Genomic DNA, 16,425 nt, shown 5'->3' with positions numbered 1-16,425 from the left:
TGTATTGTTTTTTCCTTGTATTTGGTTTCCTGGTTCACTTTTTAATACACTTGGGATTTTCCTCTCTAGTCGGCGTTCCGCGAGACATATTCTTGAAATACACCAACCCGTTCTCGCACTTTCTTATAGTCAATATTGATTATTAAATGAGTGCATATGTGACATACTAAACATACTAGTTTACCTTGAAAAGCTTCATAGAAAACACCGACCTTACCTAACCTTCTTAGTATGTTAAGATAAACATCTTATTGCTTCGTAATTACAATTATTACTTAACCTATACCTATAATAGGTTAAGTAATAATTGTAATTACGAAGCAATAAGATGCTTATCTTAACATACTAAGAAGGTTAGGTAAGGTCAGTGTTTTCTATGAAGCTTTCAAGGTAAACTAAAATATTCACAATAAATTAATATGTCACATATGCACTTATTTAATAAGTCAATATTGACTTAAAGTGCGAGAACGGGTTGAATACACAGCCGAGGAAGGTGTTGTTAAGTTCTTAAGTTCATGGGGATGGTGGGGCCGGGGGAATGCTGAGCCTGGAATCAAAGGCATGTGCCGAACTTGGAAGTTCAGCATTCGTCTGTGTGCTGAACTTCAAAGAATTGAACTTGCTGAACAGAAAAAAGAACTTAAGAGTGGACATACTGGATATCCCACACCAGAGCCACGCAGGATAACAAGGGTAGCATATGCTATACTGGTAAACGTCCCGTTATCCTTCAACAACTTGGACAATGCTTCCAAATATACCTCCTTTGTGACTTCTATTATTGAGTCTGCTGCCTCAAGCACAGAACCGACAGCTGGGACAAAGAAAACTTGAAAATATTTCAATACAAGGAAAATGGCTTATTTTTAGCTAAGAAAACCCAGCTATGAAGAATGGCAGAGGAAAATAGACTTTACCACATTGCAGGACAAATGAAATAGAGCAGACATGATAACGACATGCAAGGTACTTACGGGAATTTTCAAATTAGATAATCTATATTCAAAGTGAGGAACAGTTGACCGAAAGAACATCATTACAAACTCGAAATAGTGTCACGTAAATGTTAGGAGAGTTTTCAGCCCAACGAGTTTTTGATGAGTAAAATAGGAACTTGTCCAAGAAAATTCGATACCAAGTTTTAAATATGTTTAGAAATATGTTTAGAAAGAAATATGTTTTTTAAATATGTTTAGAAAGCAATTAAAAACGAAGGAGAAGAGTTACTGTGAGGGGTGAGACGTCAGAATGGTGTGATGTCACCAGGGGAGTTCCACAGGGTTCAGTATTTGGACCCATCCAGAATTAAAAGTTTTGGGAGACATGATTACCACATATAAAATTCTCAGAGAAATTGACAGAGTAGAAAGAGACAAACTATTTAGCCCAGTTGGTGTACGAAGAAGGAGACACAGGTGGAAACTGAGTACCCAAATGAGTCACAGGGATGTTAGAAAGAACTTCTTCAGTGTCAGAGTAGTTAATAGATAGAATGCATTAGGCAGTGATGTGGTGGAGGCTGACTCCATACACAGTTTTAAATGTAGATATGATAGAACCCAGTAGGCTCAGGAATCTGTACACCAGTTGATTAACAGTTGAGAGGCGGGACCAAAGAGCCAAAGCTCAACCCCCGCAAGCACAAATAGGTGAAATAGGTGAGTACACACACACACACATACACACACACACACACACACACACACACACACACACACACACACACACACACACACACACACACAGGGGGCCTCGTAGCCTGGTGGATAGCGCGCAGGACTCGTAATTCTGTGCCGCGGGTTCGATTCCCGCACGAGGCAGAAACAAATGGGCAAAGTTTCTTTCACCCTAAGTGCCCCTGTTACCTAGCAGTAAATAGGTACCTGGGAGTTAGTCAGCTGTCACGGGCTGCTTCCTGGGGTGTGTGTGTGTGTGTGGTGTGGAAAAAAAAAAAAAAAAAAAAAAAAGTAGTTAGTAAGCAGTTGATTGACAGTTGAGAGGCGGGCCGAAAGAGCAAAGCTCAACCCCCGCAAAAACACAACTAGTAAACACACACACGCACGTGTAGCCCGCTACAACACTCCCCAGTGTGGACGTATATTGTCTTGTTTAAACAACAGATACGAGCTTAGATATTTACGGCATTGAAGGCAAAATGAGGAGAGTCGAGAAGTGCAGCACTGCACCCAAACATTTTTCTCTTTTATTTGTATATATTCAAATTAAAGCGCCCCGAGCCCATTGTCGGGGCGAGGAGCTGGAGCCTTCGCCAGGGAATGATAGGGAGGTCGACCTCCATGTTGGTCGAGTATGTGCAGTCTTTAGATATGTGTTGGTCGAGTGTGTGCAGTCTTTAGATATGTGTTGGTCGAGTGTGTGTAGTCTTTAGATATGTGTTGGTCGATTGTGTGCAGTCTTTAGATATGTGTTGGTCGAGTATGTGCAGTCTTTAGATATGTGTTGGTCGAGTATGTGCAGTCTTTAGATATGTGTTGGTCGATTGTGTGCAGTCTTTAGATATGTGTTGGTCGAGTATGTGCAGTCTTTAGATATGTGTTGGTCGATTGTGTGCAGTCTTTAGATATGTGTTGGTCGAGTATGTGCAGTCTTTAGATATGTGTTGGTCGATTGTGTGCAGTCTTTAGATATGTGTTGGTCGATTGTGTGCAGTCTTTAGATATGTGTTGGTCGAGTATGTGCAGTCTTTAGATATGTGTTGGTCGATTGTGTGCAGTCTTTAGATATGTGTTGGTCGAGTATGTGCAGTCTTTAGATATGTGTTGGTCGATTGTGTGCAGTCTTTAGATATGTGTTGGTCGATTGTGTGCAGTCTTTAGATATGTGTTGGTCGAGTATGTGCAGTCTTTAGATATGTGTTGGTCGACTATGTACAGTCTTTAGATATATGTTGGTCGAGTGTGTGCAGTCTTTAGATATGAGTTGGTCGAGTGTGTGCAGTCTTTAGATATGTGTTGGTCGATTATGTGCAGTCTTTAGATATGTGTTGGTCGACTATGTGCAGTCTTCATCTATATGCTAGTCGAGTGCGTATGTGTGTGTGTGTGTGTGTGTGTGTGTGTGTGTGTGTGTGTGTGTGTGTGTGTGTGTGTGTGTGTGTGTGTGTGTGCGTATGCATGTGTGTGTGTGTGTGTGTGTGTGTGTGTGTGTGTGTGTGTGTGTGTGTGTGTGTGTGTGTGTGTGTGTGCCAGGGTTCATATTTCTCTACTGGTCATTAGTGTGCAGGCCGCGATGAAGGTCGTTAGAGTGTACATGTCCCTAATTGGTCGTCTGTGATTGTGCTGCTAAACAATCGCCCTGAGTGAGGAGTCGTTAACCAATGAGTGACCTGTGATTACCCACGGGACTTGTGAGTGCCTCGTTAATATAGCAACCCATCATCAACATATACCGTCGGGTTCAGAAAGTATAAGTCATATATGATAAAAACTTCACTAGTCAGTATTTCTTAGTCTCTAGATCAAGTCCCTAAATCAACCTCATCAAAATATCTTACATAAATTTCACTAAAAGTAATTAAATACATTTAGCTAAATACGTTTATTAAAGTAATAATTCATAATTGATGAAAAAAAGGTCTGTATAAGAGAATCATCTTATATAATCATTTCTCAGTCACATAATGATATATTATTATGTGCCTGTTTGACAGTCCTTTTTAACGATCTGTTGTAGTATATTGGTTAGCATACCGGCTTTCTACTTGGCTAGATTAGGTTCAATTCTTTCATAGGAGAAGAGTTCTGTGTGTTATTACGTATATATATAAATATGCAATTAACGATCACAAAACACTGATCATTTTTATGCGGAAAATCCACAGAGAAATGTGAAAGGAAGTGAACGTTTTGGCCTGATTAAAGCCTTTGTCAACACCAAACTGAGTATTAACAACGGCTTTAATCACCGAAACATTCACTTCTTTCCACATCCTCTGTGGATTTGCCTAATAAGCCAAGTTTTCATGAATTAAGAGTTTTTCGACTACCTAACCTACCTAACCTAACCTAACCTAACTTTTTCGGCTACCTAACCCAACCTAACCTATAAAGATAGGTTAGGTTAGGTTAGGTAGGGTTGGTTAGGTTCGGTCATATATCTACGTTAATTTTAACTCCAATAAAAAAAAATTGACATCATACATAATGAAATGGGTAGCTTTATCATTTCATAAGAAAAAAATTAGAGAAAATATATTAATTCAGGAAAACTTGCCTTATTAGGCAAATCGGGCCTTGCATAGTAGGCTGAGAAGTGCGTTCTGGGTACTAGGTACGACATATATATATACATATGTATATATATATATATATATATATATATATATATATATATATATATATATATATATATATTATTAAATATGACCGAAAAAGTAAGATTAATAATTCTAACACGAATTTTCTCAATATTTCTTATGTTTCTTTTCACTGTCGATGGTAATTGAAAAATCAGTTCTCCAAAATTCATTTTTATTTCTAGTCTGACGCGACACTTGAACGCGTTTCGTAATAACTTGAATTATAGCATAGTAAGAAATCTGTTTAGTGTTTGCAGGTTATAGTTGTGTGTGTGTAAACTAAAGTCTTTGAAAATGTAATAAGTTATTACGAAACGCGTTCAAGTGTCGCGTCAGACTAGAAATAAAAATGAATTTTGGAGAATTGATTTTTCAATTACCATCGACAGTGAAAAGAAACATAAGAAATATTGAGAAAATTCGTGTTAGAATTATTAATCTTACTTTTTTGGTCATATTTAATAATATATGTCTACAGGAAAGACTGCTACTAAAATATACTAATGTATATTATATATATATATATATATATATATATATATATATATATATATATATATATATATATATATATATATATCTTACACAAGAGCTAGCAAGTCTGTGAATAACGAGGTCAAATAAAGATAGTGATGGTGTAGGGAGGAGAGGCGAGACCTCTATATACCAGCACTGTTGCCTGACCTGCCACACTAAACCATGGCTGGATGACCTCTCACCACCACCACACTATCCTCCTGACGGCCATATGTCCGGGGTGGTCGTAGTTGGTGGTGGTAGTGGTAGTGGTGACGGTAGAGGGGTGGTAGTGGTGACTGTATGTAGGGAGCAAGGGAGAGTTGTCTAGCAAGGGAGAGTTTAGCATATGTGGTAAGTGATAACTGCGTCAGGGTTGTGATAACTGCGTCAGGGTGGTGATAACTGCGTCAGGGTTGTGATAACTGCGTCAGGGTGGTGATAACTGCGTCAGGGTGGTGATAACTGCGTCAGGGTTGTGATAACTGCGTCAGGGTGGTGATAACTGCGTCAGGGTGGTGATAACTGCGTCAGGGTTGTGATAACTGCGTCAGGGTGGTGATAACTGCGTCAGGGTGGTGATAACTGCGTCAGAGTGGTGTGAAAAAAAGTACTGAGCAGACAGAATTGATACAGCCTTTAGTGCAATAAATTAAATTTTCATTTAATTTTCATTATAACTTTTTATGCTAATAAGAATAAGGAAAACTTTTTCTTTTCCAATTTCTCGCGGTTCATTCAGTTCTAATTCCATTTATAATTAAAATCCTTAAGATATTTCAATTAAAAAGATGTTTAAGATATAACAAAAATACAGTTCAAAGTTATTTGTTATAGTTTGATTGACAGTCATGGATATATTATATATATATTATAGGAAACTTAACAGACTTTAAGTTTAAGACTATAAATTTGAAGTTTTCTGACTTCTGTATAGCAAGTTATAGCTGATTCTATACTTTTCTTTTAAGACATAAAATTATACAAATAATTGCTGAAAATTAAGATAAAATTCAACGTAAAGATACAGATTTACCAAATATATATATATATATATATATATATATATATATATATATATATATATATATATATATATATATATATATATATATATTTATTTACTACATTGATAAAAATTGACCATATATATAGATAGATTTACTACATTGATATAAATTTACCATATAGATAGATTTACTCAGCCCCCTGAAACTTTACATCATCTCATAGTTGGGAATTTATTGCAAAAACGAAGTGCAGAATGCGACATTCACACAAACTGTTTATTTCCTGAGAGCCAAATACATCATCCTCGTAGTTCTGTGGTCTAGCCTGATGACACTTCTCTCTCCTGGCGGTCTGCGAGGAAAGAATCCCTCTGTGCCTTGAGACGAAAAGGAGAGGGAGGAATTATGGTAAACATTTCGACTTGTCCGTGGATCCGCCAGCCTCTGACGATGGGTCTGGGACGTCGGGCTCCTTGTGGAAGGACCCGACGGCGGCCAGAAATTCCTTAGGCAAGATAGGAGAGCATTAATGCATGACTTAGTGAAGGCTTTATCGTGGTTGGGGGGTGATCTTCCGGTGGGTTATAGTCGTGGTTTGCATACTCTCTTGCTTCATACATCTTGTAGCTGTCGTGGGATCCTAGATGCCTCGTTGCTTATGCTCTCATATATTCGCTTCCTTGTGTAGCTACATTTGGTGTCTGTTTAAGGTTATAAATTTGGGTTAGCTGCTTACTCAGTGAGCCAAGCCAACAGTGAACTTTTACTCTCCTGACTCTCCTGAAATTCCATTTTTGATGATTTTTTCAGTGAATAGGAATTTTATTGGAACTTTATTCTTTTCAGAGTGTGATGTAACTGGAACAGTTTGGTGAATCAAGACAACAGAATATGAACCGAATTTTGTTAATGGAACCGAGTTGTAGTGTACTCAGACATCAAACATTACAGGCGATGAGTCACTATAACGTGGCTAAATTATGTTGACCAGACCACACACTAGAAGGTGAAGGGAGTTAGTACTTAAGTACTGCCAAAAGACGCAAACTTAACTCAGGAACATAACTCAGGTCAGGTGTCATAACACAGGTACATAACTCAGGTATATAACTCAAGTCAGGTATCATAACTCAAGTCAGGTATCATAACTCAAGTCAGGTATCATAACTCAGGTACATAACTCCAGTCAGGTGTCATAACTCAGGTGTCATAACTCCAGTCAGGTGTCATAACTCAGGTGTCATAACTCCAGTCAGGTGTCATAACTCAGGTGTCATAACTCCAGTCAGGTGTCATAACTCAGGTGTCATAACTCCAGTCAGGTGTCATAACTCAGATGTCATAACTCCAGTCAGGTGTCATAACTCAGGTGTCATAACTCCAGTCAGGTGTCATAACTCAGGTACTAACAATGTGATGACACAAACTTCCTAGAAGCGTAAACTAAACAAGTGAAGAGCGGCGGCGTTGAACGCGTATACATAAAGCGTGTCCAGTATTTACCGTGCTCACCAACACGAATTATTTTTGGGCCCGAGACCTTAATGACACGTGATTTATGCAACAGCAATGTGCAAGACTTACACATTATGTGCACAGTAATGTTGCGTTGTTTAAACAACACAAAGGGTATACGACGATAGCTTCCACAGAGACGGCACCGCTCCTGTGCCAGGTAAGTTCACTACGGGCTCACCATAGCCCGTGCTACTTGCCCCGCTCCTGTGCCAGGTAAGTTACGGGCTCACCATAGCCCGTGCTACTTGCCCCGCTCCTGTGCCAGGTAAGTTACGGGCTCACCATAGCCCGTGCTACTTGCCCCGCTCCTGTGCCAGGTAAGTTACGGGCTCACCATAGCCCGTGCTACTTGCCCCGCTCCTGTGCCAGGTAAGTTACGGGCTCACCATAGCCCGTGCTACTTGCCCCGCTCCTGTGCCAGGTAAGTTACGGGCTCACCATAGCCCGTGCTACTTGCCCCGCTCCTGTGCCAGGTAAGTTACGGGCTCACCATAGCCCGTGCTACTTGCCCTGCTCCTGTGCCAGGTAAGTTACGGGCTCACCATAGCCCGTGCTACTTGGAACCTGTTCCGAGTAGCTGAATCTATAACAACAACAAGATAGCTTCCAGTCTTGTCTCAGTTAGCCAACACGAAACACTTATATCCCTGCCAAACACACACCGAAACTACGACGTTGGTACAACGTTCGAACAAGTTTTAACACCTCCTAACCAGTTATAACAACCAATATAGCAAGTTGTAACAACGTTCTAATACGTCATAAACACGTTAAGCCAAGATGTAACAACTTTATTACAAGTTGTAACAAGCGGAAAATAGAGACAATTACGGTTTGTGTTTCCAGGGAATTAAGACTTGCTAATAACTTTAGATTAGTTACTTGTAATACATAACCTTAACATAATTGTATTTATTGACAAATTTATTTATAATTTTTAAGAAACAATGAATATCTCATTATGAAACGGTTTCGTCAATGCTTATTGTATTCTGTTGAAAATTCAAGCTTTTCTGCGTGATTGAAAATGTTATTTGAGAGTAATTTAAGAACGCTTGACTCACATTGAGAGCGCAGGAAGGCTCGCTCCTAGCAAGGCTAGTATAGGCTAAGGCTAGTATAGGGTAAGGCTAGTATTGGGTAAGGCTAGTATAGGGTAAGGCTAGTATTGGGTAAGGCTAGTATAGGGTAAGGCTAGTATAGGGTAAGGCTAGTATTGGGTAAGGCTAGTATAGGGTAAGGCTAGTATTGGGTAAGGCTAGTATAGGGTAAGGCTAGTATAGGGTAAGGCTAGTATAGGGTAAGGCTAGTATTGGGTAAGGCTAGTATAGGGTAAGGCTAGTATAGGGTAAGGCTAGTATAGGGTAAGGCTAGTATAGGGTAAGGCTAGTATAGGGTAAGGCTAGTATTGGGTAAGGCTAGTATAGGGTAAGGCTAGTATAGGGTAAGGCTAGTATTGGGTAAGGCTAGTATAGGGTAAGGCTAGTATAGGGTAAGGCTAGTATAGGGTAAGGCTAGTATAGGGTAAGGCTAGTATTGGGTAAGGCTAGTATAGGGTAAGGCTAGTATTGGGTAAGGCTAGTATAGGGTAAGGCTAGTATAGGGTAAGGCTAGTATAGGGTAAGGCTAGTATTGGGTAAGGCTAGTATAGGGTAAGGCTAGTATTGGGTAAGGCTAGTATAGGGTAAGGCTAGTATAGGGTAAGGCTAGTATAGGGTAAGGCTAGTATTGGGTAAGGCTAGTATAGGGTAAGGCTAGTATAGGGTAAGGCTAGTATAGGGTAAGGCTAGTATTGGGTAAGGCTAGTATAGGGTAAGGCTAGTATTGGGTAAGGCTAGAATAGGGTAAGGCTAGTATAGGGTAAGGCTAGTATTGGGTAAGGCTAGAATAGGGAAAGGCTAGTATTGGGTAAGGCTAGTATAGGGTAAGGCTAGTATTGGGTAAGGCTAGAATAGGGTAAGGCTAGTATAGGGTAAGGCTAGTATAGGGTAAGGCTAGTATTGGGTAAGGCTAGTATAGGGTAAGGCTAGTATAGGGTAAGGCTAGTATAGGGTAAGGCTAGTATAGGGTAAGGCTAGTATAGGGTAAGGCTAGTATAGGGTAAGGCTAGTATTGGGTAAGGCTAGTATAGGGTAAGGCTAGTATAGGGTAAGGCTAGTATTGGGTAAGGCTAGTATAGGGTAAGGCTAGTATTGGGTAAGGCTAGTATAGGGTAAGGCTAGTATAGGGTAAGGCTAGTATTGGGTAAGGCTAGTATAGGGTAAGGCTAGTATTGGGTAAGGCTAGTATTGGGTAAGGCTAGTATAGGGTAAGGCTAGTATTGGGTAAGGCTAGTATAGGGTAAGGCTAGTATGAACGTCCTCTACACTAATGGCGATCGTGGGGAACATACTTGTCAAAATCGACCGCCTGGTTTGAGGCTTCATTTATCAGTTAAACTGCATATTGGAAGCCGACACTGATAACTTTTGTGTAGCAGAGGTGAACAAGGGAGCCAGGGGTCCTCCTCCAAAGGGGAGCCAGGGGTCCTCCTCCAAATGGGGCCAGGATACTCCTCCAAGAGAAACAAGGGGACTCCACAGGGGCTGCTTTACTGAAACTCCTTTCAGAGCACGTCCCATAATCGGGATCTCTCCTGTTCCCCATCAAAGAACAGTTACCTCGGTGTGTTGTTCTACGACAGGTGTTCACATCTGACATTAACTGATGCCAGTCTTTTCCTCCCAGCTGACAATCTCCACTCTACCGTGCCCAGCCAATTGTGTTTGATTGTTCACATCCTCCCGCCGGCCAAATACACTCGCTCCCCCTTGCCTGACTCTCTCTCAAGCTGTCCATAGAACATCCACAGTTCTCACAGCTTTAAAAAGAACACTGAACAAATCTTTGTGTCACGATCGAGGTGGAATAATTCTTAATGGAGATTACTCTTGGTGAGAGACTTTTTTTTTATTATCATTATTTTCTACCACAGACGTGGCCAGACATTTACAATGCTAACCAGCATATATACATTTTTTTCCTGTCCTCCATGGACAGGGTTAGAGATGTGTTAAACATATAGTTCAAGGGTTTATTGAACACTCAACCACAGAAGGTGATTGGGTACTTTTAAAATGCTAAGCTAACCTACATACGTAAATACATAAATACACATATTTACATATGCCCTACATAAAGTGTTCCAAGTGTCATTAATGTGCCTTTACAAAGGTGAAATGCAATTCTGATCAGCTTCCATATGTACTTTATACACATACATATACATACACACACATATATACGTACATATACATATATACATGCATATATACACACACATTGGCAGATAACGTAACATAAGAGGTTAAAAGAAGTAATGAAGCAAGAAGAGGAAAATAAAGAGAGTAGATAAGATAATGTATCATCTTAGATGTTAAACAGGAGCTACACAGGCCCCTCAACATACCTCTTGCTCTCACCTTTAATAATTCAATTGCAAAGGAGTTCTATTACATAAACTTCAGAGGCAGGCGGGAGTAGGCGGCAGAGTACTTTCATGGCTAATATAGTACTTAATTGATAGCAATTACACGCTAATACATTACAAGTCAGACAGAGGGAAACAAGCTCCCTCAAACATTAATGCTATGGAAGCCATTCCATATATCATTAATAATATGGAAGAGTGAAAAGCCAGAGAAGACATGATTCAGACGTACAAAATACTAAGACCATTAGATAAAGCGTAAAAGAATACATACAATTTAAGATAAAACTGAAAGAGAGGGCACATGTATTAATCTGAAAAGCATACGAGTTGCTAAATATAAGAATATGTACACACACATATGGTATGTGTAGTACTCTTTTACCTACTAGACGTATGGTACTGTGTGTGTGTAGTGGCCGGATCGAATGGTATTAAAGAAGATGTAGCTAAGGAGAAGCAGCTTCAGAGCCAGTTGTGCCCTACCAAGAGTAAGTCTGAGAAAAGCTTCTCCTTCTTTAACCGACAATCAACTTCAGGAGACGTTCCTCCCTACCCCTCAAGGACAGTCAGTAGAGTTACCTTGCTGGTTATCTTGCGGGTATCTTGCGGGTTCTTGCGGTTATCTTGCGGTTACCTTGCGGTTATCTTGCTGTTACCTTGCGGTTATCTTGCGGTTACCTTGCGGTTATCTTGCGGTTACCTTGCGGTTATCTTGCTGTTTTCTTGGGGTTATCTTGCGATTATCTTGTGGTTACCTTGCGGTTATCTTGCTGTTTTCTTGGGGTTATCTTGGGGTTATCTTGCGGTTACCTTGCGGTTATCTTGTGGTTATCTTGCGGTTATCTTGCGGTTATCTTACGGTTATCTTGCGGTTATCTTGCGGTTACCTAGCGTTGATTTCGGGGTTCAACGTCCCTGCGGCCCGGTCCTCGACCAGGCCTCCTAAAGCAGTAAGTAGTAGTGGCAGTCCAGGTCCAAAAATCCATCAAACATTTACACAACCATTTACAAAACCTGTAAATCGTTCCTTGAAAACAGTACCAGTTTTGTTTACAGTTATCAAATAGTTTATAATCTCCGAAGTTCCTGCGATTTCATTTATAACAAACAAAATTGTTTATATAAAATTTTGAATCTGTCAAGCTGTTAAATAAATGCAAACACAGCTTCACAGCATCAAGAAAAAGATTCACAGACTTTTTGCATGTTACCAGGAGGCCAATCACAGGTACCTGGAAGCTCCATTACGAGATTTTCATATAGACAGATAATGGGTTTCCCCTCTACACTATCAGAGACTCTATTAGAGGAGAGAGAGAGAGGGGGCTAGCCCTCATAGAAGCCATCACCCGAGCTATTATCTGCAGATGAGGGAGAAAAATCAATTAATTTTCGATATAACCTTATAATTTCTACCTCAGATGATGAGGAAAAATGAGCCACCGGTAATTAGTTACTGTCACTCGCTCGAAGTTATTTAAGCTCAAGAGAAACTGGTAATTAATAACTTGGAAGTATGGTAATCTTACTCGAACTTACTCAGACTTTCCTAACTACTAACATAAGCTGTTTAGGAGAACATAATGTCAAGCTAGTGAACATAATTGGTTAAGTTAGAGAACTCATGTTAAGTTAGAGAACATCATCTTAAGTTAGAGAACATCATGTTAAGTTAGAGAACATCATGTTAAGTTAGAGAACTCATGTTAAGTTAGAGAACTCATGTTAAGTTGGAGGACAGCAAGTGAGATAACAGCATGCTAAGTTAGAGCCAATAATGGTATATTACAGAACATGTTAAGTTAGAGAACATCATGTTAAGTTAGGGAACATCATGTTAAGTTAGAGAACATCATGTTAAGTTAGAGAGCATCATGTTAAGATAGAGAACATCATGTTAAGTTAGATAACATCATGTTAAGCTATAGAACATCATGTTAAGTTAGAGAACATCATGTTAAGTTAGAGAACATCATGTTAAGTTAGAGAACATCATGTTAAGTTAGATAACATCATGTTAAGATAGAGAACATCATGTTAAGTAAGATAACATCATGTTAAGCTATAGAACATCATGTTAAGTTAGAGAACATCATGTTAAGTTAGATAACATCATGTTAAGTTAGATAACATCATGTTAAGTTAGATAACATCATGTTAAGTTAGAGAACATCATGTTAAGTTAGAGAGCATCATGTTAAGTTAGAGAACATCATGTTAAGTTAGATAACATCATGTTAAGTTAGAGAGCATCATGTTAAGATAGAGAACATCATGTTAAGTTAGATAACATCATGTTAAGCTATAGAACATCATGTTAAGTTAGAGAACATCATGTTAAGTTAGAGAACATCATGTTAAGTTAGATAACATCATGTTAAGTTAGAGAGGAACATGTTAAGTTAGATAACATCATGTTAAGTTAGAGAACATCATGTTAAGTTAGATAACATCATGTTAAGTTAGAGAGCATCATGTAAGTTAAAATATCATGTTACATTACAAATCATCAAATTAAATTAAAGAACATTATGTTACAGAACACTACGTTAACTTAACATTATGATGAACTTGAAAACAACATATTAACTTAAATAACACAATATTTAGTTAGAGAACATCCCTATACGTAATAGAGAACATCCAGAGAAATAATGACATAGAAACCACGCGATAATTACCTGCTCTATAGAGCCATGGACACACACACACCCACACACACACACACACACACACACACACACACACACACACACATATACACACACACACCCACACACACCCACACACACCCACACACACACACACACCCACACACCCACACACACACACACACACACACACACACACACACACACACACACACACACATCCACACACACACACACACACACACACACACATCCACACACACACCCACACACACCCACTCACCCCCCCCCCCACACACACACACACACACACCCAACATGTATACAGATGTCGCGACGCAGACACGAAAGTACGAAAAGCACACGCACACAAAACACACGAAAACCAAACATAAAACATAGGGAGAGACACGCAAAAGACAGTCGAGGACTGAGCACCAAACACACACACACAAAACACACAGAAAGACCCAAATCACATGCGAAAAACAGACAAAAACACACCAGATCTACGTAAATAGGTTAGGCAAAATGGTGTATTAAGATGCAAGAAGGCAAGGAAGGAGGAAGCTGAGAGAGGCAGGAGGAATAGGAAGAAAAAAGGTGATAAGTAGTGATGAGGAAGGGAAAAAAAGAAGGAAGAGAATGAGAGCAGTGTAAAGAAAGTGCCCAGTGCCCACAGCTGGGCACGGCGCAGTAGTTGAGCACAGAACAACACATTATCAACCACTTGAGCAGTACCCAGTGCCTAGCGGCCATGGCCACCACTTATCAGCCTTGCTTCAAGGGTTGCGAGGTTTAGGAGTTAAAATTTGAGTCATGTTATTATTCTGTCGGAGCTTACGAGTGTCGACAAGCTGCCTTTATGTGTGTTGGTGGGCCAAAGTCCTGTTGTCTGGTGGGTTGAGGGCTGGTGGGTTTGAGGGCTGGTGGGTTGAGGGCTGGTGGGTTGAGGGCTGGCGGGTTGAGGGTTGGTGGGTTTGAGGGCTGGTGGGTTTAAGGGCTGGTGGGTTGAGGGCTGGTGGGTTGAGGGCTGGTGGGTTTAAGGGCTGGTGGGTTTAAGGGCTGGTAGGTTTAAGGGCTGGTGGGTTGAGGGCTGGTGGGTTGAGGGCTGGTGGGTTAAGTGTCCAAGCCAGCCGCTTGCAAGCGTAACCCTAAACAGTAATTCACCAGAACAACGACACACTCACCAAGGGCACCTCGTCGAAGTTAGAGCCTGAAATGATACCTTCAGACAATTATCCCAATGTTAGTGACTGTACTGGAGTTCTAGTTGTGCCGAACTGTCTTCAAATACAGACGAGGAGTCACAGTAACGTGGTTGAAATATGTCGACCAAACCTAACAACCTAACATAAGCTTTCCCTTCTATTTATCTTTCTTTCTCTTTCCTTCTTTATTTTCATTTCCCTTGTTTTCTCGTACGATCCCTTTCTTATTCCTATTATTATCCTCCTTTATTACATCTTATCCTTTCGTATCTTTTGCCTTGCATTTCTTCCTCTAAGATTTTCTTCTCCTCACCTCTCTCTTGCCTATTTATTGCCTTTGCCTCCTTCCTCTCATTTACGGGTTATTCATGCCCGTGCCACCTCTTGGGTGGCTTAATCTTTATCAGTCAACCTTTCTCTCATCACAATCGACTTGAGAATGGTCCAAGACGGACCGAAACGTCGTCGTCCCTTCACTTTCTAGTGTGTGGTCTAGTCAATATCAAATACACTTTTACTTGCAAGTTCTTCGTCTTAATCACCCATTCCCTCAATGACTAATGACCCTAAAGGTGTCGTTAGACATCCAACCATATATGGAATATCCAAACATACAGAAAGGCAGAAAAGAGACGAAATCCAAAGATAAAATAGAGAGAAAAACACCAAAGAGACGAAAGCTAAACATTAACACAGCGAAAAACACACAAGACAGGTCCATTGCTCTTTCCTACCCAAGAGGATCCACAACTCTGACCTCAAGTTAGCTGGAAAAATTCACCCTCTTACAGAAAACTGGTGGGCTTGTGGGGCCAAGCCCTGACGAACTGGTGGGCCAAGCCCCTGATGAACTGGAGGGCCAAGCCCCTGATGAACTGAAGGGCCAAGCCCCTGATGAACTGGAGGACCAAGCCTCTGATGAACTGGTGGGCCAAGCCTCTGATGAACTGGTGGGCCAAGCTTCTAATGAACTGGAGGGCCAAGCTTCTGATGAACTGGAGGGCCAAGCCCCTGATGAACTGGTGGGCCAAGCCTCTGATGAACTGGAGGGCCAAGCCTCTGATGAACTGGTGGGCCAAGCCCCTGATGAACTGGAGGGCCAAGCCTCTGATGAACTGGTGGGCCAAGCCTCTGATGAACTGGAGGGCCAAGCCCCTGATGAACTGGTGGGCCAAGCCCCTGATGAACTGGTGGGCCAAGCCCCTGATGAACTGGTGGGCCAAGCCCCTGATGAACTGGAGGGCCAAGCCTCTGATGAACTGGAGGGCCAAGCCCCTGATGAACTGGAGGGCCAAAGGCTGGTTAATGTAAGAGATCCATAAATCGTGAAGCAACATTCCAACATCTAATACTCTCAAATCAACGTGAGAATCTAGAGATGAAATACTATTTTAACCCGTAGATTTGTGTAATATTTTTAAGCAAGATTCAAGTTCACTTTAAAACAACATTGGCAAAGATTTAAATGAATACACAGCAGCGTACCAGAATGACATAGAGCCGTAATTCCTACTGAAACGACATTATGGAAGGTATAAAAGAAATCTTCCGCAGGAAGACAGGAAGATGCTTCTCCTACTTACGAGGAAGACAGTAAGATGCAGTTCCTGCTTACGAGGAAGATGGGAAGAGCCAAACGCTTCTCCGTCTCTCATGTTGTTCTCTCACTTGAGAGTAATGTTGGAGGATAAGCTCCACAGGAGTCGAGGACCATCTTCGTTGAGTG

At 40.7% G+C, this 16,425-nt stretch overlaps 1 protein-coding gene across 1 annotated transcript; it reads left to right on the top strand.

The window, feature by feature from the left end:
• Positions 1-15,252: 15,252 nt before the first annotated feature.
• LOC138367933 (A-kinase anchor protein 5-like) lies at positions 15,253-16,021 on the top strand. Its single transcript, XM_069330215.1, has 2 exons — positions 15,253-15,276; positions 15,491-16,021. The coding sequence occupies exons 1-2, from the start codon at positions 15,253-15,255 to the stop codon at positions 16,019-16,021; spliced, it is 555 nt and encodes a 184-aa protein (XP_069186316.1).
• The last annotated feature ends 404 nt before the right edge of the window (positions 16,022-16,425 follow it).

The sequence above is a fragment of the Procambarus clarkii genome, chromosome 24 (assembly GCF_040958095.1).
Source record: "Procambarus clarkii isolate CNS0578487 chromosome 24, FALCON_Pclarkii_2.0, whole genome shotgun sequence".
In the NCBI taxonomy this organism is placed as follows: domain Eukaryota; kingdom Metazoa; phylum Arthropoda; class Malacostraca; order Decapoda; family Cambaridae; genus Procambarus; species Procambarus clarkii.
Note: the sequence above shows the minus strand (reverse complement) of the source record. Positions and strands in the feature narration are given on the sequence as shown.